Source organism: Pan paniscus, chromosome 16, assembly GCF_029289425.2.
Source record: "Pan paniscus chromosome 16, NHGRI_mPanPan1-v2.0_pri, whole genome shotgun sequence".
Taxonomy (NCBI): Eukaryota; Metazoa; Chordata; class Mammalia; order Primates; family Hominidae; genus Pan; species Pan paniscus.
This window is the reverse complement of record NC_073265.2, coordinates 6,434,400-6,460,176: the sequence shown is the minus strand read 5'-3', so window position 1 is coordinate 6,460,176 and position 25,777 is coordinate 6,434,400. Positions and strand designations below refer to the sequence as shown.

At 36.9% G+C, this 25,777-nt stretch overlaps 1 protein-coding gene across 14 annotated transcripts in view; it reads left to right on the top strand.

The window, feature by feature from the left end:
• Positions 1 to 25,777, top strand: part of TJP1 (tight junction protein 1) — a 268,094-nt gene that overhangs the window by 160,270 nt on the left and 82,047 nt on the right. For all 14 annotated transcript variants that reach the window (XM_034938367.3, XM_034938366.3, XM_034938372.3 and 11 more), the window contains one exon: positions 7,193 to 7,249. In XM_034938367.3, the coding sequence (XP_034794258.1) occupies positions 7,193 to 7,249 (57 nt within the window). The remainder of the gene's footprint in view (positions 1 to 7,192; positions 7,250 to 25,777) is intronic.

Genomic DNA, 25,777 nt, shown 5'->3' with positions numbered 1-25,777 from the left:
CAGTGGTGCAATCTCGGCTCACTGCAAACTCCACCTGCCTCAGCCTCCCAAGTAGCTGGGATTACAGGCATGTGCCCCCACGCCTGGCTAATTTTTGTATTTTTAGTAGAGACGGGGTTTCACCAGGTTGGCCAGGCTGATCTTGAACATCTGGCCTCAAATGATCTGCCTGCCTCAGCCTCCAAAAGTGCTGGGATTACAGGTGTGAGCCACCATGCCTGGCCACTTTTGCCCATTTTTTGTTTTGTAATTCAGATGTGACGTTTACCAGTTTTCAAGGATTATGAAATTCATGTGTTCATTGTAGGATATATAAAAACTTAAAATATACAACTCTGAAACCAAGTTTTTTTTCTGAGTACGTAAATATTTTTTCCAAAATTGGTATCTTTCTGCATTTTTCTATACCATTATAACTTTTTTAAACTTTTTATTTTAAAATATTAGATTTATAGAAAAGTTAAACTCTTCTTTAGTGTGGTTACATTCTTCATCTGTAATATAGTTATGTTCATTTGTTACTGTTTTTATTCTGTTTTTGATTTCCTCCCCTTCCCCTCATGTCTTTTTGGTTTTAATAGTTTAATTTTTTGATCTGTGAAGGGTAATGTCATGAAACAATACTGTGGTCTAAGAAAGAGAGTTATGCAAAAAGATATACTCAGAGGACTGTCACTCTCTCTTCATCTCTGCTATGCCATTCCCTTCCTCCTCCTGTCTACCTGAATAAACTGTGAGAGATCTTTTTATCTATCTTCAACCTTTAGAAGATGCTATACCTAAAAATAGTTTTATTTTTGATAACTTGAAAGCACTCTAGATTTTAAGTTTCCAAGAATATTTGTAACTGTCCCTACTGAGATTTTCTCAATATTTAATGTACACATAATGGTAACTTTTAAGCTGATGTTCTTTCACTCTTACTTTATAGCTAATGTAGCAGCTTATCTGTGAACTTAATGTTTTTAGCAGACCTTCAGCTTTGATCAACCAAAAAATTACAGGTTCACTGTGTCTGTCTTTCCAACTAATATTTCCTAATCATATCCATCTCATCATTTGTTTCCTAAACTGTTAACCAAGGGATGGACACAGTGATATATTTGTAAATTTAACCAGTGTTGAATACGGTGGGGTGTTGGATGCTAAATTTACTAAATTTCTATTGAGACTTTTATCCTATGGTTGCTGCCTTCTTATTTTGATCATTATTTTAATTCTTATGTTTCCTGAATTTTTATCTTCTATTCATGAAGTTTGTTGCATCCCTGAATATCGTTAGGACCCTTCTTCATTTTATTTTAGAGTGATCTTTTTTACTACCTCCTGGACATTTCTATTTTGGGAATTTAAATGACGGCCCATCAGATCAGTCCGAATATACATATTTTGCCTTACCTTTTAACGTGTAGCACTATTCCCTTTGTACCTCATTTGTGTTGCAGTGATCACAATTTGAAATTATGTAATTGAAACTTCATTGAAGGGCAGGGGTCATCTGTTTTATTCACTGAAACCTACCTTGTCCTTCTCCTTAAGTTCCTGGCTCAACCTCATCTCCATAGATGATCTTGCTTTCAATTTGGATGGAAAAAAGCCAAAAAGACCAAAACAGAAACACTTTGGAGTTCAGAAGGAATGAGAAGCCGTTCAGTGTAGCAGCTTTGCTCACAGAAGGAACTCGGAGGGTTCACAGAGTGTTCTTAATACCTTTACTATTGGTTTTCCTAATGGGGAACTGCATGTCATCAAGAAAGGGTGTTCCTTGAAGATCTGTGGAAATTTTATTATTTTATGATGTCAGATAAATGAGGTGTATTGATCTCGAAAATTGAGGGATCTTAAGCTTTGGTGTATTCTCTGGACAGTAAGTAGTGTATTGTGTTAGCTCCATTGGTTTTCATGTATCCTCATTGTCTGCTCCTTCTCAAATTCCTTTGGTTGTCCACAGGGTTATCTTAGTCCTTGGGTAATTACATCTTTTCCTTTTGACTTCAGCACTGCTACTTGGTTGACTACTCAAGAGCCATTTTGAACTCCACCCCCACTTCTCACTAACTTTCTAACTGGTTTCCCTTTCTCAAATCATTTTCCCATTACAGCCTTCAGGATGAATTCTTATGTCATTTGATCGTCGAAAATTCTTTAGTGTCTTCCATTTGAGTTTAAAGTCCTTGGCATTATATTATAAAGCCTGTTGTGATCTGGTACCCTTGCACCTTCTCTCCTTTTACTCTCTCCTTGTTCCATAAATTGTACAACTTAGTCATATCAAAGCCAGCGTCATGTGTAGCATCTCACAATCTTGCTGACATGCTGTTTCTTCTGAAACGTCTTTCTCCACTTTTTTCCTGGACATCCTTCAAGCTTGATGAACTCAAAACGTTGCTGTCTCAGGGAACAGATCTCTGATCTTCACAGCAGACACAATCCTTTTGCATCTTCCATAACAGCTCTTATCTATGTGGTGCAAAAGTTATTTATTTTGGTGCAAAAAGCTCATATCTTTTGATGCCATTTTAATGGCAAAAGCTGCAGTTATTTTTGCACCAACCTAAATACCATTTAGTGTTCTCAGCTGCTTCTTTGAGCCCCTAGGGAGGGAGAGGGATCTTTTTTTGGTCTCCCCAACACTTACCATGCCTGATACATGTTTGTTGAATGAGTGAATGAATGAATGATACATGGATTGGTTTTGAAATTACAGCCATAAGGTTAGTAAAATTTAACTGGCTGTGTATTTAGATAATGTTAAGGAGTTCTTCATTTGGAGTATACTTTATATCTTCTCTTTTGGATTTGTTCTTCTCCCAGTTATAGGCTCATCCTGTCTTTTCAGTTATTGTGCCCTCCTATCTTTCCCCATTCAGTAATCAGTCCTGAAGGACAGTGAAACTGCCTAGAACTGGGATCTGAAGTTTTGGCAGGAAGCCCTTCAGAGTTGGTGATCTGAGTAGTGTCTTTGCCAGCTGGAGCTTAGAACAAAGAAACTAAACAAACTCTTGGCAGATTCTGAAATACAGCTTTTTGCTTCTTCAGAAATTGTGATTCTAGTCAGTTGATGCTGACTTAGAAATGTGCGCAGAACTCAGAATCCAGCAACCATGAATTGCAGTCACTTTTGATGCCTGCAGTGCTTCACTAATTATTGAATTTGTAGCCTGTTCATTGGAATTATAGTCTGATAGAATTTTGGAGCTAGAAAAGTCTTTTCATTTGAGATAATTTCACCCATTTCCCTAATTGTGTAGGTGAGGAAAATTAAGATCACGTTTCTAGTTGATGATACCTTTCGGCTCTGGTCTCCTTATGCCTGGTCTAGTTCATTTCCTGTTTACCAGCATCTGTCTGAGTTACTAGGGAATGGTAGTGCTAGAATCATGCTTAGAGGAGTAATACATTTTCCCCTTGGTCTCCTACAAGCCTAAATGTCTTGAGCCTGAGACTGGTAATTTACCAGAAGCTTTTTGTGCAAGTTATGCAGTTATCCCTTGTGCATGTTTGAAATGAGAAAATGACAAGCAAGTTTACAATAAGGATATTAAGTTTTAAAAATAATTTGATAAGTAATAGATGAATGTGATTAAAAGTACAAAGGGCTCCCAGTGAAAAGTGAGACTCCTCCTACCTGGTTTTCCTTTCTCCACTCCAGAAGCTATGTGTTTCTTAGGTATTCTTCCAAAGGAACCTCCACACCCCTTGCTTTTCTAATGCATCAAAATTCTCAGTCATTAGTGAACATTTTTTCTTTATGGAATGCTCATTAAAATAGTGGTTAATAAATTTACTGGTACTAAAAATGTTTCATATCAATTTTAGCTTTGATTTCTGAGTGATTTACTAGAAGGATTTCTTAATTTTTCCTCAGCATTTTATTATGATCACTTTCAAACACATAACAAGATTGAAAGAAGTCTGCCATGGTTACCTGAATCCCAACCACTAAGATTCTACCATTATCATTTTACTGTATTTGCATTATTACATATTTACGTGTTTGTTCATCCTTCCATTCCTCATTCAGAACTCCTCATCAGTACTGCCTGGTTATATAAACAACCATGGATAGAATTTGCTACTTTTGCCACAGAAGCAAATGAAAGGCTAGAGAATGGAGAGAGATGACATGGTCCATCATTTAAACTAGGAATATATTTTTCTGTTTTTTGTTTTTTTTTTTAAAGATAAGGAGTGGTAAAACATAGTAACTCACTTATATTATGGATTAAGTTGGTTTAGTGGCTGGTCAAGAGCCTAACCACTTCTTTTGATGTTTCATTCTCAATTACTTTCTTCTACATAGGTCTTCCTTCAGATAAATCAAGCTATAATTGATGTTTAACAGAGAAGTTTTTTGAGATGTGGACTTTTCCAGTCCTCCAAAGAAAAACTATATTGATTTTGATGTGGAATGGTGAGAGCAATTATGTTTTAGTATTTTAGTCTTCTCCCTTGTACAAAGCAAGTTTCTCTTATTGCACTCCTCCTGGAGACTGTACATTAAGACCTTAATGTATAGATTGCTTACTAACAGGAGAATAAACATTTTTTAAATTAACAATAAGAACATTAATCCTCTTAAGCATTATTTGATTTTCCTAAAAGCCAAGTGGAAAAACAGATACAGATGCTTCTCAGCTCACTTAGAACAATGTCCTGATTAAACTTATCGTAAGTTGAAAATACTTTACGTCAAAAATGCGTTTAATACACCCAACCTACCCAGTATCATAAGCTTAGCCCAGCCTACCTTAACCATGCTCAGAACACTTACATTAGTATATAGTTCGGCAAAATTATCTAACACAAAAGCTTACTTCACAATAAAGTGTTGAATATCTCATATAATTTCTTGAATACTGTAGTGGAAATGAAAAACAATGGTTGTATGGGTACCATCGTAAAGTCAGAAAATCAAGTTGACCCATCCTAAGTCAGGGACTGTCTGTATTCGAAATGTCAAATAGGAATGAGATTTTGTGAATATAGTTTAAAATACATTGCCAGTTTGTTCTGATGGGGAATGGAGAAAGGAAAGCAGGAAGATAAAACACCTGATAGAAAAATGTCACCCACAGTCCCTTTACTTTGAAGGTGATAAACAATGTTAACATTTTGTTTATCCTTTGAGCCTTTATTCCCTACTAATGTTTAAACAAAATTAGGATAAACATGTACACGCTGTTTTACAACCTGCTCCCCCCTTAATGTTAAATAAATTTTCCCATTTGATTAACATCTTCTTACAAAATGGAAAACTGTGTTCATTAAGACCTTAGAGAGGATGATGAACTGTTTCATACCATAGAGTATGTTATCAAAGAGAGTTAAGTGCATGTTATCACATCACTTGCCATTTGGACTGATAGGAAAAAGATTTAAAAGGCAGTAAAACAATGTCACTGGTTAATGAAATAAATCAAGAAAAGATGAGCTGAGAGCTATGCAAGCAGTTCTCATTCTTAATATCAGCTGAGATTGGACAAACTGGCAACTCTTGCAGATACTTTTATCATGTGTATGTTAGTGGGACCGTTGATGTTTAGCTGATTTACTCATACTATTGTTGCTTCTCATTGATGGAAGAATTTTTTTTTTTAGTGCATTATCCCGGTCAATGTTTGTTTAAAAAAAAAAATACAGCTTTGTTTCCAGTGGAGGTCTCATTAAAGGGAGGTTTTGGTGCACTTCATTGGAAGATTGAAACAAATGCTGGTGAGGTTGGCAGTTCTTATCTATGGGAGTGAACAGAGAGATCCTTTCTCTCTCCTCTCTTATTCATCTGGCAGGATAATCTAGTTGCTTTGAATTTAGGGAAGCAGGCTTTCTTTATAGGGACTTACTTTCTAAAATGGCATTAATCTTCAATTAAAGTCGCTGTGGGAAAGGAGAGAATGGGCCCATGGCACCTTGGTAGGCATATTCTCATGATGCTAATGACAGCAGTAAGAGAAAACAGACCTCACTTATGAAATAGGCATTTATAGTAATGGGTGACTAGTGGTCTGAGAGTGTCATGCTTAGCCTTCTCCCTTTTTACTGTACCTTTTGATAACTCTGAAGAATCTTTTTAAAATTTACTTGTAAATACATTTTAGGAGTCCCAGTTTCATAAAATGGTAACATTAAGAGAGATGAAATATTTTAAGTCTCCAAGAGCAATTAACCCCATTTAAAAGAAATTTATTTTGAATTCCTTACTGCTAATTCCTTAGATCAACCTTGTCCAACCCGTGGTTCACAGGTCGCATGCAGCCCAACACAAATTCGTAAATTTTCTTACAACATTATGAGATTTTTTTTTTTGCAATTTTTTTTTTTAAGCTCATCAGCTTTCATTAGTGTTAGTGTATTTTATGTGTGGCCCAAGACAATTCTTCTTCTTTCAGTGTGGCCCAGAGAAGCCAAAAGATTGGACACCCCTGCCTTAGATAATAATTTATTTTCCTCTCTATTGAGAGGCTCATGACAGGAGGTAAAACTGAAGTACGCTATAATTTGGGCAGGACCTGTATTGGAGCTCTTATTGCTTTTATTTTATGATGATTCTTGGGGGAGTTTGGGAGATTGTTCTTTTTTGTTTTTGTTTCTTGTGTGTATCTACATGTGTGTGATACATATACTAGAAAAGCTGTTCTTTTTCTTTTGGTTATAAATGAAGCTTGAGAAGTAATTCTGTAGCAAAACTGAAACTAGGTAGTCATGTTTGTGACGTTAAAGCAGCCATTTGCCAAACCTGTTAATGGTTTTATCTGTTTTCCTGTGACATGTATATTTATAATTACTGTGTTCAGAGGCATTTAACTTTCCCTTCCTTTGTAAAACATAAGAGATGCTTTTAAATGTTTACGTGCCATTAGATATTTTAAGATAATACCGCTCCAACTTTTATTCTTTTCTAAGTATAAAGTTGCAGAATTAGCTTGAATACTGATTTCAGCTTGCATGAAATGAATATAGAGCAGCTGTCCAAATTAAGTTAAAAACAAAGGAAGTTCCTGTGTGTCGTTTCCTGTCTCTTAAAAGCAAACAAAAAACTTTCCATAATTATTAAGGTCCTTTCAGAGTGTCTCTAATATTAACAGTGTGAATTTTGGTATTTCAGTGTGCTGAATTGTTGGATGTTCTTGCTCACCTTATTAAGGACATTTTCCTAAAAGGTAAATGATTTGTTTTTCTTTTCCTTTATCAGAGCACAGCAATGGAGGAAACAGCTATATGGGAACAACATACAGTGACGCTTCACAGGGTAAGTTTGTGTTGCAGTAAATAATCTGTGTATAACTCAGGATACTGGCAGCTTTGAAAACAATAGAGGAAAGCCAGATGTCAGGAAGCCAGAGGGAGGAGGAAACTTTTTCTATATCTTTTGTTTAAAATTAGAGTTACAATAATTTTTTATTAAGGTCAAAAGTGAGCATGATTACTTTTTCATATATCCTTTTGAGTATTTGCTGTTTTTATTCCTGACTTAAAAAGTGATTTGCTTTTTAAAATTTTGAGTGATCAGATAAAAGACTCTGTACATTAGTATAAATTATTATAAACTGCTTCAACCTTTCTGAGTATATATGCATCCATTGTGGGAGTGAAGTTTGAAATTAAACCAGGTTGTATGCATAATAAAATCCTAAAAGATACTTAATTGATTTCAAACATGTTGACCCAAGCTGTTGCTTAAACAATTGCAGATGCGAGAAGAGAGATGAGTAGTAGTAAGAGATGAGTTCTTACTTGGTGGGACTAAGAACTTTGTCCGAAGTGAGACTGCTATCAATTTGAATTCTGGTTCTACCTTTCTCTTGCTTTAGAAACGGGGAAGTGATTCAGTCACCTTCGAAAACCTTGGTTTTCACAAGTTTAAAATGGAACAAGTTGACACCAGTTCATGCTTTACCAATTTGTAAAGTTAAGTGTCTCTCAAAATTCTCTTTCCTCTCTTTCAAGAGAGCTGAATCTACTGATTACTCCCTTTCTTAGACAATGTATGGAAAGAGAGAATATTTAAATACTGGCCTTGCACTTTACACTTACTATTTCTACCAGCTATATCCATTATTAGGAAGATGGAAAGGGGAAAGAATCATGTTCCTGGACTCTGCCCCTGATTATCTCACGAATGTTTGGATCTGCACATAGTAGATAATGGGTAAATGAATTATTAAAAAATAGTTGTTTTTGGCTGGGTGTGGTGGCTCACGCCTGTAATCCCAGCACTTTGGGAGGCCGAGGCAGGCAGATCACGAGGTCAGGAGATTGAGACCATCCTGGATAACATGGTGAAACCCTGTCTGTACTAAAAATACAAAAAAATTAGCCAGGCGTGGTGGCGGGTGCCTGTAGTCCCAGCTACTCGGGAGGCTGAGGCGGGAGAATGGCGTGAACCCAGGAGGCAGAGCTTGCAGTGAGCCGAGATCATGCCACTGCACTCCAGCCTGGGTGACAGAGGTGAGACTCCCTCTCAAAAAAAAAATTTTTTTTTCTGATAAGATATAGTCAACTTTTTAATGTTTCATTATTAAATGGTGAAGGAAATCATTATCTAATACTAACCTTAACTTTCATAAACCTGCAACATGGCCTTCCTTTGTTTGAAATGTATTGATAGGTAGCATATTTAAATCAGATACATATGATTAAACATATAAAATAACTTCTTACCTTATGAGTGGTGGCGATGTCAATGATTTGGTATTTTTTTTATCACATTACATTTATTTTTATTAAGACTTTTATTGTTTTTATTGGTATAATTTACATACAGTGAAATTGACCCTTACAGTTCTGAGTTTTGACAAGCATATACAGTCATGTAACCACCACAATTAAAATACAAGACAACTTCAATACAAAAACTTTCTCTTAACACCTATTTTTAATCATCCCGGTCCCCTCACGTCCACTTAACCAATGATATGGTTTCTTTTTGTACATTCTTGCCTTTTCTAGAATGTCATGTAAATGGACTCATACAACATGTATGTAGCCTTTTGAGGCTGACTTCTTACACTTAGCCTAATGCATTTGGGATTTCTCCATGATGTTACTCTATCAGTAGTTTCTCTTATTGCATAGTAGCATTTCATTGTATGAATGTATAATTGTGTGTTCATTCTCCAGTTGTGGTATATTTGTGTTTTGCAGTTTCCATTGATTATGAACAAACCTCTAGTGTACAGGTTTTTGTATGAACATAACTTTTTATTTCTTTTGGGTAAATACTTAGGAAAAGACTTGCTATGGGTCCCATGGTAATTATTTAAGTTTTAAAGAAATGGTCAAATTCTCTGTACCATCTAACACCACCACTGGCAGTGTATAAGAGCTCCCGTTGTTGCGTATCCTCATCAGCACTTGATATGGGTTGAGCATCCCAGATCTGAAATCTAAAATGCAAAATTCAAAATTTTTCGAGTGATGACGTCATGTTTAAAGGAAATGCTCATTGGAACATTCTGAATTTTGGATTTTCAGATTATGGGTGCCGAACTGGTAAGTATAACGCAAATATTCCCAAATCCAAAACATTTGAAATCTGAAACATTTCTGGTCCCAAGCATTTCAGGTAAAGGATACTCAATCCGTATTGTCAGATTTAGAAAGAGAAGAAAAAAAAAAAAAGGCTGGGCACAGTGGCTCACACCTGTAATCCCAGCACTTTGGGAGGGAGAGGCTGGTGGATTACCCGAGGCCAGGAGTTTGAGACCAGCCTGGCCAACATGGTGAAACCCCGTCTACTAAAAATACAAAAATTAGCTGGACGTGGTGGCAGGCGCCTGTAGTCCCAGCTACTTGGAGGCTGAGGCAGGAGAATCACTTGAACCCAGTAGATGGAGGTTGCAGTGAGCTGAGATCACGCCATTGCATTCCATCCTGGGCAACAGAGCAAGACCAATTGCCATTCAGTGGGTATCTAGCGGTATCACACGTGGTTTTAGTTTGCTTATCTCTAAAGACTAATGATCTCTTGATGTGCTCATTTGTTGTCCATATATCTTTGGTAAAATGTATTCAAACCTTTTGCCCATTTTTAATTGGGTTTTTCTTATTGAGATTTTATAAAATTGTGGCAAAATACAACATAGACTTCACGTATTCAAGACTGTTGCCCATTTTTAAGCTCTATGTTGCTTGTTTTTTAGTTGTTGAGTTGCAGTAGTCTTTATATATTTTGGATATTAACCAGTTGTTAAATATATGATTTGCAAATATTTTTTTCCTTTCCATGGATTGCCTTTTTACTCTGTGATTATTATTTTTGGTACACAGAAGTTACTGAGTTTTGAGTTTTTTTTTTTTTTTTTTATGTATTCAGGATACAGGTTCTTTATCAAGTATTATTTTGTAAGTATTTTTTTTCCCATTCTGTGATTTGCCTTTTCTTTCTCTTAATGACAGTGTCTTTTGCAGTACATGCTTTAAGTTTTGATAAAGCTCTGGCCAGGTGTAGTGGCTCAAGCCTGTAAACCCAACACTTTGGTAGGCCAAGGCAGACAAATTACTTGAGGCCAGGAATTTGAGACCAGCCTGGCCAACATGGTGAAAGCCTGTCTCTACTGAAAATACAAAAATTAGCCGGGAGTGTTGGCATGTGCCTGTAGTCCCAGCTACTCGGGAGGCTGAGGCAGGAGAATCGCTTGAGCCCAGGAGGCAGAGGTTGCAGTGACCTGACATCGTGCCACTGCACTCCAGCATGGGAGACAGAGTAAGACTGTGTCTCAAAAGGAAAGAAAGAAAAATTTTTGATAAAGTCCAGTTTGTTAATTTTTGCCTTTATCAATCATGTTTTTGGTTTTGCATCTCAGAAATCTTTGCCAAACCCAAAATCAAGAATAATTTTTCCTCTGTTTTCCTTTAAAAGTTTTATTTCAGTTAAATTCTGTTTGTGCCATGAGATACGGGCAGAGAGATTTTTTTTTTTTCATACAGATGTCCAGTGTTTATTTTGAAGAAGCATTTTGTTTGAAAGATTATACTTTGTCCATTTAATTGCCTTTCTCGCTTTGTCAAAAATCAATTGACCATATATTTCTGGACTCCCTTGTCTGGTCTGTTGATCTGTGTGTCTGCCTTTTTACCAGTTACTTATGCATCGATTACTGTAGCTTTATATTAAACGTGGAAATCAGGTAGGGCAAATCCTCCAAATACTTTTTAAAATTATTTTGGCTATTCTAGCTCTTTTGCCTTTCTGTATAAATTTTAGAATAATTTTGTCAACTTTTATCTTCCTTCCCTCAAAGAAAATAAAACTGCTGGGATTTTATTGGGATTGCATTTGAATCTACAAATCATTGGGGATAATTAACATTTTAACAATATTGAATATTCCAAACTATGAATATAATGTTATCTCCTCATTGTTTTATTTCTTTAATGTATTGTAGTTTTTGGCAAATAGATCCTGCACACATTTTGTTAGGTTTATAGTTAAATATCTCATGTTTCTTGGTGCTATTATAAATAGTTTTTTTTTTTTTCATTTCAATATTTGATTGTTCCTTGTTACTGTGTAGAAATGCAGGTGTTTTTTGTTTGTTTGTTTTTTGTTTTTATAGCAGCCTTGCAGTCTTAAAATTACTAGTTGTAGGAACTTTCTTGTTTAGATTCCTGGGTGTTTTCCTATGTGTAGGCAGTCATGTCATCTGTGTATAGAGGCAGTTTTTTTCCCTCCTTTTGAATGCTCTTTATTTCTTTTTCTTGCCTTATTGCACTAGTTTGGACTTTCAGGATGTTGTTAATTAGGAATGGTGAGCAGGCATACTTACCTTACTCTTAATACTGGGTAAAAGCTGTCTTTCACCAGTAAGTGGGTTTTTTTTTTTTTTTGGTTGATGCCTTTTATCAGGTTAAGGAAGTTCTCTTGTATTTCTATTTTGCCATTTGTTAGATTGAGGAAGTTCCCTTTTATCTTAGTTTACTGAGAGGTGGTTGTTTTTAATCATGAATGAAAGTTGAATTTTGTCAGTGCTTTTTTGTGTGTGTGTATGACTGGGATTATATGGGTTTTCTTCTTAATCTGTTGATATGGTGGATTTCTTGTTGTTTGTTGAACAGCCTTGCATTCCTCAGATAAATTCTACTTGATTGTTACATGTTATCCATTCTAGATGTTGCTGGATTGATTTGCTGATGTTTTGTGAAGATTCTTGTTTTATTGGTCAGTACTTTTTTTTAACATTGTTTATATCTGGTTTTGGTATCATGGAAAAGCTGTACCTCAAAACAAGGAGTTGGGACGTGTTCCTTCCTTTTGTGGTTTCTGGTAGAGTTCATGTACAATTGATTTTATTTTTTTCTTAAATATTTGTTAGAATTCACTAGTAGAGTTACCTGGTGCTAGAGTTTTCTTTGTGGGAAGGGTTTTCATTACAAATTCAGTTTCTTTAATTTTATATAGGAATATTCAGGTTATGTATTTTTTCCTTGTTACAGTTTGTTTTGTTTTGTTTTTTGGTAGTTTTTTTTTTTTTTTTTTTTGAGACAGAGTCTTGCTGTATCACCCAAGCTGGAGTGCAGTGGTACCATCACGGCTCACTGCAACCTCTGCGGTTGAAGCAATTCTCCTGCCTCAGCCTCTCGAGTAGCTGGGACTGTAAGCATGCACCACCAGCCTGGCTAGTTTTTGTGTTTTTAGTAGAGCCGGTGTTTCACCAGGTTGGCTGGGCTGGTCTTGAACTCCTGACCTCAGGCAGTCCTCCCACCTCAGCCTCCCAAAGTGCTGGGATTACAGGCGTGAGCCACCATGCCTGACTGGTAGTTTGTGTCTTTCAAAATATTTGTCTTTATCATGTAAGTTGTTAAAATTATGAGTATAACATTGTTCATAATATTCCCTTATTTTTAATTTTGGATGGTTCTATAATGCTGTTTTGTTTTGTTTTGTTTCATTATTTATATTGGTAATTTGTGTCTTATTTCTTGGTCAGTCTGGCTAGAGGTTTGACAATTTTATTGATCTTTTCAAAATACCTACTTTTGTTTTCAGTGACATTCTTTATTCTGTTTTCTGTTTTATTGATTTCTGCTCTTATTTTAATATTTTCATCCTTTTGTTTACCTTGAGTTTAAGCTCTTTTGATAGTTTTTTTACTGGAAGCGAGATTATTCATTAGAGACCACAGGTGCAATTTGCTATTACCACATTACATCTTTTCCTTACTACCTTTTCAGTTTTTTCAATAAGCAAAATAACATAAGACACCTTTAAATTAGCTAAAGTATGTTTCCCTTTGTATGCTCTTGCTTGGTTTTGTTAGGAATTCATGTGTAGGAAAATACTAAATGTATTTGCCACAGACCTGTGTCTCATTAGCTCAGGGAAAGTAGGAAAGATCCTCAATATTAAGAAAACAGAATCTGATTTTTCTGACCTTGTTAGAAGTGTCATACCAATTCATTGTGGTAGGTATTGGCTCAGGCAAGTCTGTTATGATAATGCCATTTTAGATGATTAATGTAGGTTCCATTTTGTACCTGGCTTCTTTCTGTGCCTCAGTTATTTTTTTGCCGTGAGAGGGCAGCCCAGAAAATGTCATCAGAAGATACATAGAGATAAGAGAGGTATATAACTCACAATTCTTCAGTTGTTGAATATGCTAACTGTTGTACTAGGAAAACAGCTGAGTTTCCTCTGAGCCTCATCACAGAGAGACTATGACAAAATCAAAGTCCTCACCAGCCATCCCTCCAGGAATGGTTTTTTGGTTGTTTTTTGTTTGTTTTTGGTTTTTTGAATTAAAAAAGGAATATTTTCAGAGCAAGCAGTAATAAAAGAAAAGAAAAAAAGAAAATCATCAAAGAAAAGCCCAGGACCTGATGGCTTCACTGCTGAACTCTACCAAACATTTAAAGAAGAATTATATCACAAAAGCTAAGAAGAGAATACTTCCAAATTCATTCCAAAGGGCCAGTATTTCCCTGGTACCAAAACCAGACAAAGACGCAACAAAAAAAGAAAACTACAGGCCAGTATCTTTGAACAGAGATGCAAAATCCTTAAACCAAATTCAACTACATATTTAAAAGATCATTCATTGTAATCAAGTGGGATTCATCCCAGGGATGCAAGGATGGTTCAACATACTCTGATATGGTTTGTGTTTGTGTCCCTGCCCAAATCTTACATTGAATTGTAATCCCCAGTGTTGGAGGAGGGGCCTGGTGGAAGGTGATTGGATCATAGGAGTGGAGTTCTCATGAATGGTTTAGCCCCATCTCCCCTTGCTACTATATAGTGAGTGAGTTCTCATGAGATCTGGTTGTTTAAACCTCCCTGCTCTCTGTCTCTCTCCTACTCTGGCCATGTGTGTTCCCCTGTTGCCTTCTGCCCTGATTATGCATTTCCTGAGGCCTCACCAGAAGCCAAGCAGATGCTGTCATGCTTGCTGTACAGCCTGCAGAATAGTGAGCCAATGAACTCTTTTTTTATATAAATTGCCCAGTCTCAGGTATTTCTTTATAGCAATGTGAGAACCACCTAATACATATTCAGATCTGTAAATGCGATACATCACATCAAAAGAATGAAGGACATAACCATATGTCCATTTCTATAGATGCCAAAAAAGTATTCAGTAAAATTCAGCATCCCTTCATGATAAAAACTCAACTGGATGTAGAAGGAACATGCCTCAACACAATAAAAGCCACAGACAGATAAACCCACAGCTAGTATCATGAGGGGGAAATCTAAAAGCCTTTCCTGTAAGATCTGGAAGAAGGCAAGGAAGCCCACTTCCACCACCTTTCTTCAACGTGGTACTGGAAGTCCTAGCCAGAGCAATTAAACAGGAGAAGAAAAGAAAAGGCATCCAAATTGGAAGGAAAAATTTAGATTACCCTTGTTTGCAGACAATAGTATCTTAAATTTAGAAAAACCTAAGGACTCTACCAGAAAACTGTTAGAACTGAGGTTTAGTAAAATTGCAGGATGCAAAGTCAGCATATAAAAATCAGCAGCATTTCTGTATGCCAAGAGCAAACAATCTAGAAAATAAACCAAGAAAATAATCTTATTTCCAATAGCTACAAATAAAATAAAATAAAATACCTAGGAATAAACTTAACCAAAGAAGTGAAAGATTTCTACAATGAAAACTATAAAACACTGATGAAAGATATTGAAGAGGGCACCAAAAAGTGGAAAGATACTCCATGGTCATGGATTCAGTATTGTTGGAATCAGTGTTGTTAAAATGTCCACACTACCCAAAGGAATTTACAGATTCATTGCAACCCTTGTCAAAACACCAATGACATTCTTCACAGAATTATGTTTTAGGGTTGGAAAAACAATCCTAAAATTTTTGTGGAACCACAAAGACCCAGAGTAGGCAAAGCAATCCTGGGCAAAAAGAACAAAACTGAAGGAATCACATTACATACATTATGTGACTTCAAATTATACTCCAGAGCTATAGCATGGTGCTGGCATAAAAACAGACACAGACCAGTGGAACAGAATAGAGAGCCCAGAAAAAAATCCACACATTTACCTCCAACTCATTTTCAACAAAGCCACTAAGAACATTGGGGAAAGGACAGTCTGCAATAAATGGTGCTGGGAAGACTGGACATCCACATGCAGAAGAATGAAACTGGACCCCTATTTCTTGCCATATACTAAAACAAATCAAAATGGATTAAGCACCTGAAGTTATGAAACTACTAGAAGAAAACATTGGGAAACACTAAAGGTCATTGGTCTGGGCTAAGGTTTCTTGAGTGTGACCTCCAAAGAACAGGCAACCACAACAAAATGGACAGTGGGATCACATCAGGCTCAAAGCTGCTGCACAACAAACAGTCAACAAAATGAAGAAACAACCCACAGAATGAAGAAAATATTCGCAGACTACCCAACTGACAAGAGATAATAACCAGAATATGTAAGGAGCTGAAACAACTCGATAGGAAAAAGAAATCCAATTTAAAAATGGGCAAAAGATCTGAAGCACAAGAGCTGAATAGATGTTTCTCAGGAAGACATATGGGTAAATGGTCAACAGGTATATGAAAAAATGGTCAACATCACTAATCAGATAAATACTAAGCAAAAGTATAATGAAATATTTCATCCCAGTTAAAATGGCTTTTGTCAAAAAGACAGGCAAAAACAAATGCTAGTGAGCAGGCAGAAAAAAGAGAACTCTTATACGTTGTTGATAGGAATGTAAACCAGTACAGTCACTATGAAGAACAGCATGGAGGCCGGGCATGGTGGCTCACGCCTGTAATCCCAGCACTTTGGGAGGCCGAGGTGGGTGGGTCATGAAGTCAGGACATCGAGACCATCCTGGCTAACACGGTGAAACCAGCCGAGCGTGGTGGTGGGCGCCTGTAGTCCCAGCTACTCGCGAGGCTGAGGCAGGAGAATGGCGTGAACCTGGGAGGTGGAGCTTGGAGTGAGCCTAGTTTGCTGCACTGCACTCCAACCTGGGCAACAGTGCCAGACTCTGTCTCAAAAAAAAAAAAAAAAAAAAATTATGGAGGCTCCTCAAAAACTGAAAATAGAGCAACCATATGATCCAGCATTTCCACTGCTGAGTATATATCCCAAAGAAAGGCCTGGGTGCGGTGGCTCATGCCTGTAATCCCAGCACTTTGGGGGGGCAAGGTGAGCGGACCACCTGAGGTCAGGAATTCAAGATCAGCCTGACCAAAATGGAGAAACCCCGTCTCTACTAAAATACAAAAAATTAGCCAAATGTGGTGGTGTGCACCTGTAGTCCCAGCTACTCAGGAGGCTGAGGCAGGGGAATTGCTTCAACCCGGGAGGCAGAGACTGCAGTGAGCCGAAATCGCGCCATTGCACTCCAGCCTGGTGACAGAGTCAGACTCCGTCCAAAAAAAAAAAAAAAAAGGAAACGAGTATATCAAAGGGATAACTGCACTCCCATGTTTATTGCAGCATTATTCGTGATAGCCAAGTTATAGAATCAACATAAGTGTACATCAGTTGATGAAGGGATAAAGAAAATGTAAATATGTTCCATGGAATATTATTCAACCATAAAAAATAATGAAATCCTGTCATTTGCAACAACATAAATGAGACTGGAGGACATTACGTTAAATGAAATAAGCCAGGCATAGAAAGACGAATACCACATTTTCTCACTCGTGGGAACTAAAAAAAAAAAGAAAAAGAAAAATGAACTCATGGAGACAGAGAATAGAATGATGGTTACCAGAGACCGGGAAGGGTGGTAGGGAAGTAGGGATGGAGAAGACTTGGTTAATGGGTGCAAAAATACGGTTAAGGAGTAAGATATAGTGTTTAGTAGCACAATAGGGCAACTATCATTAATTTATTGTGTATTTCACAGTAACTAGAAGAGTGGAATTGAAATGTTCGTAACAACAAAGAAATGATAAATACTTGAGGTTATGAATATCTCAGTTACCCTGATTTAATCGTTACACATTATACTTGTATCAAAATGTATGATGTGGATCCCATAAATATATACAACTACTGTTTACTATAATAATTAAAAATAAAAACATTTTTAAAATCTTTGGACAATGAAAAAGTCTTGCCAGAGGGAGCTGAGAGAGTTATGCCAAAGCATAACTTAATTGACTTCATTCTCTGAGGCTACAGAATGGTACTTTCAACTGTCTTAGTCTTTTGGTATTCTAAGATGATGCCAAATAAAATTTAGACTATCTAGAGCAGGGTCAGCAAAGTATTTATATAAAGAGCCAGATAGTAAATAAGTATTTTAGGCTTTGCAGACCATAAATCTCTGTCAAAACTACTCAACCCTGCAGCCGTATTGTAGAAGCAACCATAGACAACAGGCAAACAAATGAATGTGGCTGTATTCCAACTGTGGGCCATAGTGTGCTGACTGCTGATTAGAGCAGTGGCTCTCCAGGTTTTATTGTAAAGAGGGATCAACTGCACAGTCCCTGCCCATCAGAGATTCTTACTCAGTTTGTCTGGGCTGGGATCCCTAACATGTATTTTAAATAGGCTTCAGTTTGAAATGGAGGGCTGTGGCCTCTGGCATCCCACTTTTAAGAAACACTCACAGAGGAATCAGAAAGCTTGTTCTCTCTGAGGTGAGCAAGTGGGCTTTTGGCAGTGGTAGTAAGTGAAGGGGATAATTTGAAACTGTATTCTTTTGGCAATAACCTGGAGTATAGATACTCTGTATTGCCAAATAAAGACAAATCCATATTCTTTCACATCTGACAGTCAATTTTATGAAAGTTGGAGGTAATGTTATAAAAAAGCCATTTAATTGATGAGAACCTAACATTTTCTGCTATTTACTGTCTAGAATAATATATGCTTCATTCTTTCATTTGTATTTCCAGAAGATATTTTCTTCATCTTATATTTCTAGAAACCATTGAAACCCTATTCATTCTTAAAGACTAAGTAATTTTTTGGTGTTCCACTGTATGCCAAGCACTGTTGTACTCTTGTGGGCCCTGGAATTATATCAGAAAAAAACAGGCAGAATTTGCCTCGTCATGGATTCTGATCTCTCTACTGGTCCTCAGTGACAGTTGAATATGTACATCAGATAGTTGTTTACCCCATCTCCTACTACATTATAACTTTCACAAGGGTTGGAAATCTTAAGTCAGTTTTCTGTCTCCTTAGTGCTTGGTACCTAGTTCTGCCCCAAAAAACTTAATTCCCTAGGACACTAACCATGTCGAATAAAGTCACTCTTGGGAGGTCTACAACAGCACCGCCCAGTAGCAGTATAATATAAACCACATATGTAAATTTAAATTTTTTAGTCTTCCTATTAAAAACTAAAAAAAAAAAAAAAAGGTGAAACTAACTTTATAATAGGTCTTATTTAGTATGCACAAAATATATTTCAACATGTGATAAGTTTAAAAATTGATGAGTTGATCTTACAAAATTGTTCACTTTTCAATGTCAGCACCTTTCAGGTAACACTAGCCATTTTTGAAGTGCTTAATAGTCACAAGTCTGATGCTTATCGTATTAGTGTAGGTGTGTAGCTTCAGATGGTAACCACATGTGTTCACCTCTCCTGCTGCTGTAACACACCCACACCTTTTTAGCTTTCAGATACTCGCCCTTAGAAAATGCATACATTTTTCTAATTCTTTGGGAAATGAAGTGAATTCCTCAGGAATGAGTTGCTCGTCGTTACTCTGCTTTTTCATTTTCTAAAATAGAATTATGTAAAAGATTAAATATTTGTATACTAAAGTATTAAAAGATGAGTATAGAAAGCAAGGAAACTAGTCAGGTAATTTTAAGGGTGAGCCAGTGAGTGTTTAAACTAGGGAGGTGATTGCATAAGAGGTGAACTTGGGATGGGGTGCCAAGGCAATGCCTGGAGGGAAGAACAGTCATTAACAGACCCAGGACAGCTGGTTAACCACATGCAAAATAATGAATTTGGACCCCTACCTCACAAGATTTACAAAAATTAAGTTTAAATGAACCATAGGTGTAAGTATAAGAGCTTAAACTCTAAACCTCTTTGAAGAAAACACAGGGATAATTATTCGTGACCTGGGTTAGGCAATGGTTTATTGGATATGATGTCAAAAGTATAAGCAACAAAAGGGAAAACAGATACATTGGACCCCATCAAAATTAGAAACTTTTGTGCTTCAAAGGACACCATCAAGAAAGTGAGAAGATATTCCACAGAATGGGAAAAGATACTTGCAAGTCATACATCTGATAAGGGATTTGTTTCTAGAATATATAAAGAACTTTTGTAACTGAACAATAAAAAGACAAATCAGTTGAAAAATAGCAAATGATTTGAATAGATACTTCCTCAAAGAAGATGTATGAATGTGCAATAAACGCATGAAAAGATGTTCAGTATCATTAGCCTTCAAGGAAATGTATATCAAAAAGTATAGTGAAATACCCCTTCACACCCACTAGGATGGCTGTACTCAGAAAGACAATAAAGGTTGGCAAGGATGTGGAGAAATTAAAACCTTTGTACATTGCTGATAGGACTGTAAAATGGTGCAGCTGCTGTAGAAAACACTTTGAGAATTCCTCATAGAATTATTATGGGACATAGCAATTCCACTCATAGGTATACACCCAAGAGAAATGAAAGCAAATGTCTACATAATAAGTTACACATGAGTGTTAATGGCACCATTATTCATAATAGATCTGGCTATATTAGCTGATGAATAATGAATAAACATGATATATACATAGAATGGAATATTATTTAGCAATAAAAAGAAATGAAGTACTGATACATGCCACAACATTGATGAACCTTGAAAACATTATGCTAACTGAAAGATGCCAGTCATAAAAGAACATATATTATGTGATTCCATTTATAAGAAGTATTCAGAATAGGTGAATAGAGAGTTATATTAGTGGTTGATGAGGCTAGGGGATTGAGAGATGATGGCTAAAGAATGCGGAGTTTCTTTTTAGGGTGGTGAAAATGTTATAAAATTTTGATGGGGTCCAATGTATGTGTTTTCTCTTTTGTTGCTTATACTTTTGACATCATATTCAGTAAGCTGTTGCCTAACTCAGGTCATGAAGATTTATTCCTGTGTTTTCTTCAAAGAGGTTTAGAGTTTAAGCTCTTATACTTAGACCTATGGTTCTTTAAACTTAATTTTTGTAGATGTTGTGAGGTAGGGGTCCAAATTCATTATTTTGCATGTGGTTAACCAGCTGTCCTGGCACCATCTGTAACCAGTGATGGTTACAACTGTGTACATACTAAAAACCATTGAATCATACACTTTAAAGAGTGAATTTATGGTATATGAATTATATATCAGTAAAGTGATAAAAGGAATTTTATCGGTCAAGCAGCTCCAAACTGCTATCTGATAAAGTATTTAAGCTGAAGCAAACACGTAATCTAAGATACACTCCCTTTATCTGGTAGAAGGGTATTGTTTGTACTTAGTGCATTATAAGTTTTTCAGACCCTTCATTATATTTGTCTGTGAAGTAGGTGTTAACCATGTGAAGTAAGGTAAGTCTCAGAAAGGTCTAGTAAAATGCCCCTTAAGAGCGAGGACTTGAACCCAGGTTTGGACTCAGCATACAGTGCTCTTTCCATTTATATGTCACGTTTAATTTACAGTTTTTAAATGTGGCTGGCACAGTGGCTCACACCTGTAATTCCAGTACTTTGGGAGGCCAAGGCAGGAGCATCACTCTAGGCCAGGAGTTCAAGACCAGTGGAGGCAACATAGTGAGACCCTATCTCTACACACCCCCAAAAAATTTAGCCAGGCATGGTCGTGTCCACCTATAGTCCCAGTTACTTCAGGAGGCTGAGGCGAGAGGATCACTTGAACCCAGGAGTTTGAGGTTACAGTCAGCTGTGATTGCACCACTGCACTCCATTCTGGGCAACAGAGTGAGACCCTGTCTCTAAAAAACAAAAAGTTTATGGAACATAATTTCTGAAATTAAGAACTCATGTAATTCACATAAACTAAACAAAGGTCTCTCTATACATGCAATAAAGTAAATAAAATAAAGCGTAGGTAATTTGGCAATAGAGGAGCCAATGTTTGTTTAGAACATTGGTGGTGAGGCTAATTTTATAGAGAAAATGACAGTCTTAAAGAAGGGGACTTGGAGGTATTCTGTAAGATGCTGGAAATAAGAAAATGGAACAGGAATGAGAAATGAAAACTATGATTTGGGAATCAGAACTAAAAGAAGGAGAGTAAGAATAAACAGGAAGACACACACAATTTGACTAGCCAAGGGACATAACTGTTAAAAAACCGAATCAATCTGACAGTCATAGAAGATTGAACAGCATTTTGAGAACTACCAACTTGGTAGAAAATCTGCAGTGCTTGGGTCTTGTGACTTCTAATCTGTTTGGGCTTACCACTAACTAATTTTGAAGAGGCCTTTAAACTTGGGACCCCCATGGAATCAAAGTATATTAAAGTTGATAACATTAAAATCTCTCTTATTCAGATGAGGGAACTCAAATCTGTGGAGATCTTCCATAAGGTCATGATTGGCAAGTAGTATAGAGACACACAGGACCCAGGCCTGCTGACTTCAGCTGTAAGAAGGGAGCTGGAACAGACAATTGCTGAGGCTCCATCTGGTTTTCAAATTCTGTGATCTCAGTGGCCACTGTGAAAACAAATGGCTAGAACAGGTTCCATTGAATGTTCATTGAAATTCCATTGAAAGGTTAATAGGAAGAATAAGAGGAGAAAAGTAAGACTAGAATTAGTGAGGAAAGTTATAATTAGCTGATTGTACAAGCCTGATGTGGAAAAATGGGAGAATAAAATAAAAGGCAACAAGTGGAATCCTTAAGTAGGTAATTGGGCATATTCAATAGGAACAGAGAGGAATCTTTGGAGAATAAATTAAGCAGTTATTTCTGAAACAGGAGCAACTTTCAGGAATTTTTTTTAAGGAACCAAGAAATACTTTAACCAGTGGGTGGGCAGACCTTTTGTGTGAAAGGCCAGATTGTAAATAGCTTGACTTTGTGCACCACAAGGTCCCTGTTGGAACTGTTCAGTGCAAAAGCAGTCATAATTATATGTAAAGGAATGGGCATGGCTAGTGTCCAGTAAAACAGGACACATAACTGAAAAAATTCCAGGACCCTGTTTCCAAGTTCTAACATAAATTCAGTTGTCTAGCCAGGCGTAGACATATAAACACAGAAGTTATTGCTGCTCATGGTTGCTTAAGGTTTCAAAAGTTTGAAATACGGCAAGTCTTTGATGCTCTTTCTTCCATCCCCAGAAGCTAAAAGTTATCCTGTACATTTTCTCATGTAAACATACTTTTAAAAATCAACTGTCTTGGCAGAACTATACAATTTTTACGTTAAAGATAGATGAGAAAAAAATGGCACATTTTCCATTTCTTTCGAAAACCCCTTGGGAAGGTACCATGATAGTCTCTTAGTAAGTCTAATACAGAGAGCATATTATTGCCTCAGAGTAATCTACCTCTGTCAACTTCAATTACTGGAAACAGTAAAAATATTTTTGCGCATGCTATCATTTATTTCTCTGTTTTAAAATGGTTTTTACCATATCTAGATCATATAGCTGTTACATCATTTAACCCTTTAATCCTCGTTTAATCTTGGTATTATAAATAAGTACAGTATATATGTGATGCTTATCACCAGTCCTATCCATGTATCTCTTGTCATTTTGATTGTCAGAATATTATTAGATTCCTTAGGATGAGATCATAAAGACAATATTTCCTGTGTTCTTGCATGTTGACTGGTTTATTTGTGTTTTTTGTACTTGAAGGTCAGTTGTGTTGAATATAAAATCCTTGACTCGGCTGGGTGCGGTGACTCATGCCTGTAATCCCAACACTTTGGAAGCCGGGGGTGGATCACCTGAGGTCAGGAGTTCGAGACAAGCCTGGCCAACACGGCGAAACCCCATCTCTACTAAAAATACAAAAAAAAATTAGCCAGGCTTGGTGGTGGGCACCTGTAATCCCAGCTACTTGGGAGGCTGAGGCAGGAGAATCACTTGAACCCGGGAGGCAGAGGTTGCAGTGAGCCGAGATCACGCCATTGCATTCCAGCCTGGAGGAGAAGAGCGAAACTCTGTCTCAAAAGAAAAAAAAAAATCCTTAAGTTGCTATTTCTTTTTTCTTAAAACTTAGTCATTTAAATATATTTTTGGTATTAGTCCTCCTGAGTTGATATTCTCAGATAACTCACATATTTACAGTGATGTAAACTCTTTCAGTACCTAGTTTCAATTTTTTCAAAAATAGTATCAGCAAAGTTTTTTTTGTTTTTTAAACTAATTTTTCTCTTCCCTTCTTTTGATTTGCTTCTTTAGGGACTCCTACTGTTCATATATATCATGCTGCTTTTGCTTGTCTTTAGTGTTTGTAATGTTCCTCAAATTGTTCTTATAAAATCTCTGGCGTTCTTTTTTAAAAAATGTTATTTGTTTATTTAAAAACTTCCATTTTAGGTTCAGGGTACATGTGTAGATTTGTTATGTAGGTAAACTTGTGTCGCAGGGGTTTGTTGTACAGATTATTTTGTCACCTAGTACTAAGCCTAGTACCGAATAGTTACTTTCTCTGCTCCTCTCCCACCTCCTACCCTCCACCCTCCGGTAGTCCCCATTGTGTTCCCTCTGTGTCCATGTGTTCTCATAATTTAGCTCCCGCTTATAAGTGAGAACATGCAGTGTTTGGTTTTCTGCTCCTGTGTTAGTTTGCTAAGGATGATGGCCTCCCATTCCACCCGTGTTCTTGCAAAGGACATGATCTTATTCTTTTTTATGGCTGCATAGTTATACTACATTTACTTCATCTAGTCTTCCGTTGATGGGCATTTAGGTTGATTCCACATCTTAGCTATTGCGAATAGTGCTGCAGTGAACATATACGTGCATGTGTCTTTATGATAGAATGATTTATATTCCTTTGGGTATATACCCAGTAATGGGATTGCTGGCTCGAATGGTAGTTTTCTTTTTAGCTCTGAGGAACTGCCATACTGCCTTCCCCAACGTGTATAAGCAGTCCCTTTTCCCTGTAGCCTTGCCAGCATCTGTTATTTTTTTTTGACTTTTTTAAATATTAGCCATTCTGACAGGTGTGAGATGATATCTTTGTGTTTTTGTTTGTTTCTTTGAGATGGAGTTTTGCTCTTTTTGCCCAGGCTGGAGTACAGTGGCACAATCTTGGCTCACTGCAACCTCTGCCTCCCGGGTTCAAACGATTCTCCTGCCTCAGCCTCCCGAATAGCTGGGATTACAGGCATGCACCACCACGCCTGGCTAAGTTTTGTACTTTTAGTAGAGATGGGGTTTCCCCATGTTAGTCAGGCTGGCCTCGAACTTCTGACCTCAGGTAATCCACCAGCCTCAGCCTTCCAAAGTGCTGGTATTACAGGAGTGAGCCACCACGCCCGGCCGCTCATTGTGGTTTCAGTTTGCATTTCTCTGATGATTACTGATGTTGAGCATTTTTTCATATGATTATTGGCAACGTGTTTTTTTTTTTTTTTTTTTTTGAAAAGTGTCTGTTCTTGTCCTTTGCCCACTTTCTAATGGGGTTGTTTTTTTTCCTTGTAAAATTGTGTATAGATGATGGATATTAGACCTTTGTCAGATGCATAGTTTGCAGATGTTTTCTCATATTCTGTAGGTTGTCTGTTTACTCTTTTGATGGTTTCTTTTGCTGTGCAGAAGCTCTTTAGTTTAATTAGATTCCATTTGTCAATTTTTGCTTTTGTTGCAGTTGCTTTTGGCATCTTTGTCATGCAATCTTTGCCAGTTCCTATGTCCGGAATGGTATTGCCTGAGTTGTCTTCCAGGGTTTTTATAGTTTTGGGTTTTACATTGATGTCTTTCATCCATTTTGAGTTGATTTCTATGTATGGTATAAGGAAGGGTTCCAGTTTCAATCTTCTGCATATGGCTAGCCAGTTATCCCAGCACCATTTATTGAATAAGGAATCCTTTCCCCATTGCTTGTTTTTGTCAGCTTTGTCGAAGATCAGATGGTCGTATGTGTGGCCTTATTTCTGGGCTCCCTGTTATGTTCCGTTGGTCTGTGTGTCTGTCTTTGTTACAGTACCATGCTGTTTGGTTACTGTAGCCCTGTAGTTTAGTTTGAAGCTGGGTAACAATGCCTCCAGCTTTGTTCTTTTTGCTTAGGATTGTCTTGGCTTTTTGAGCTCTTTTTTGGTTCCATATGAATTGCATTCCTGATTTGGCTCTTGGCTGTTGTTGGTTTATAAGAATGCTAGTGGTTTTTGTATATTGATTTTGTATC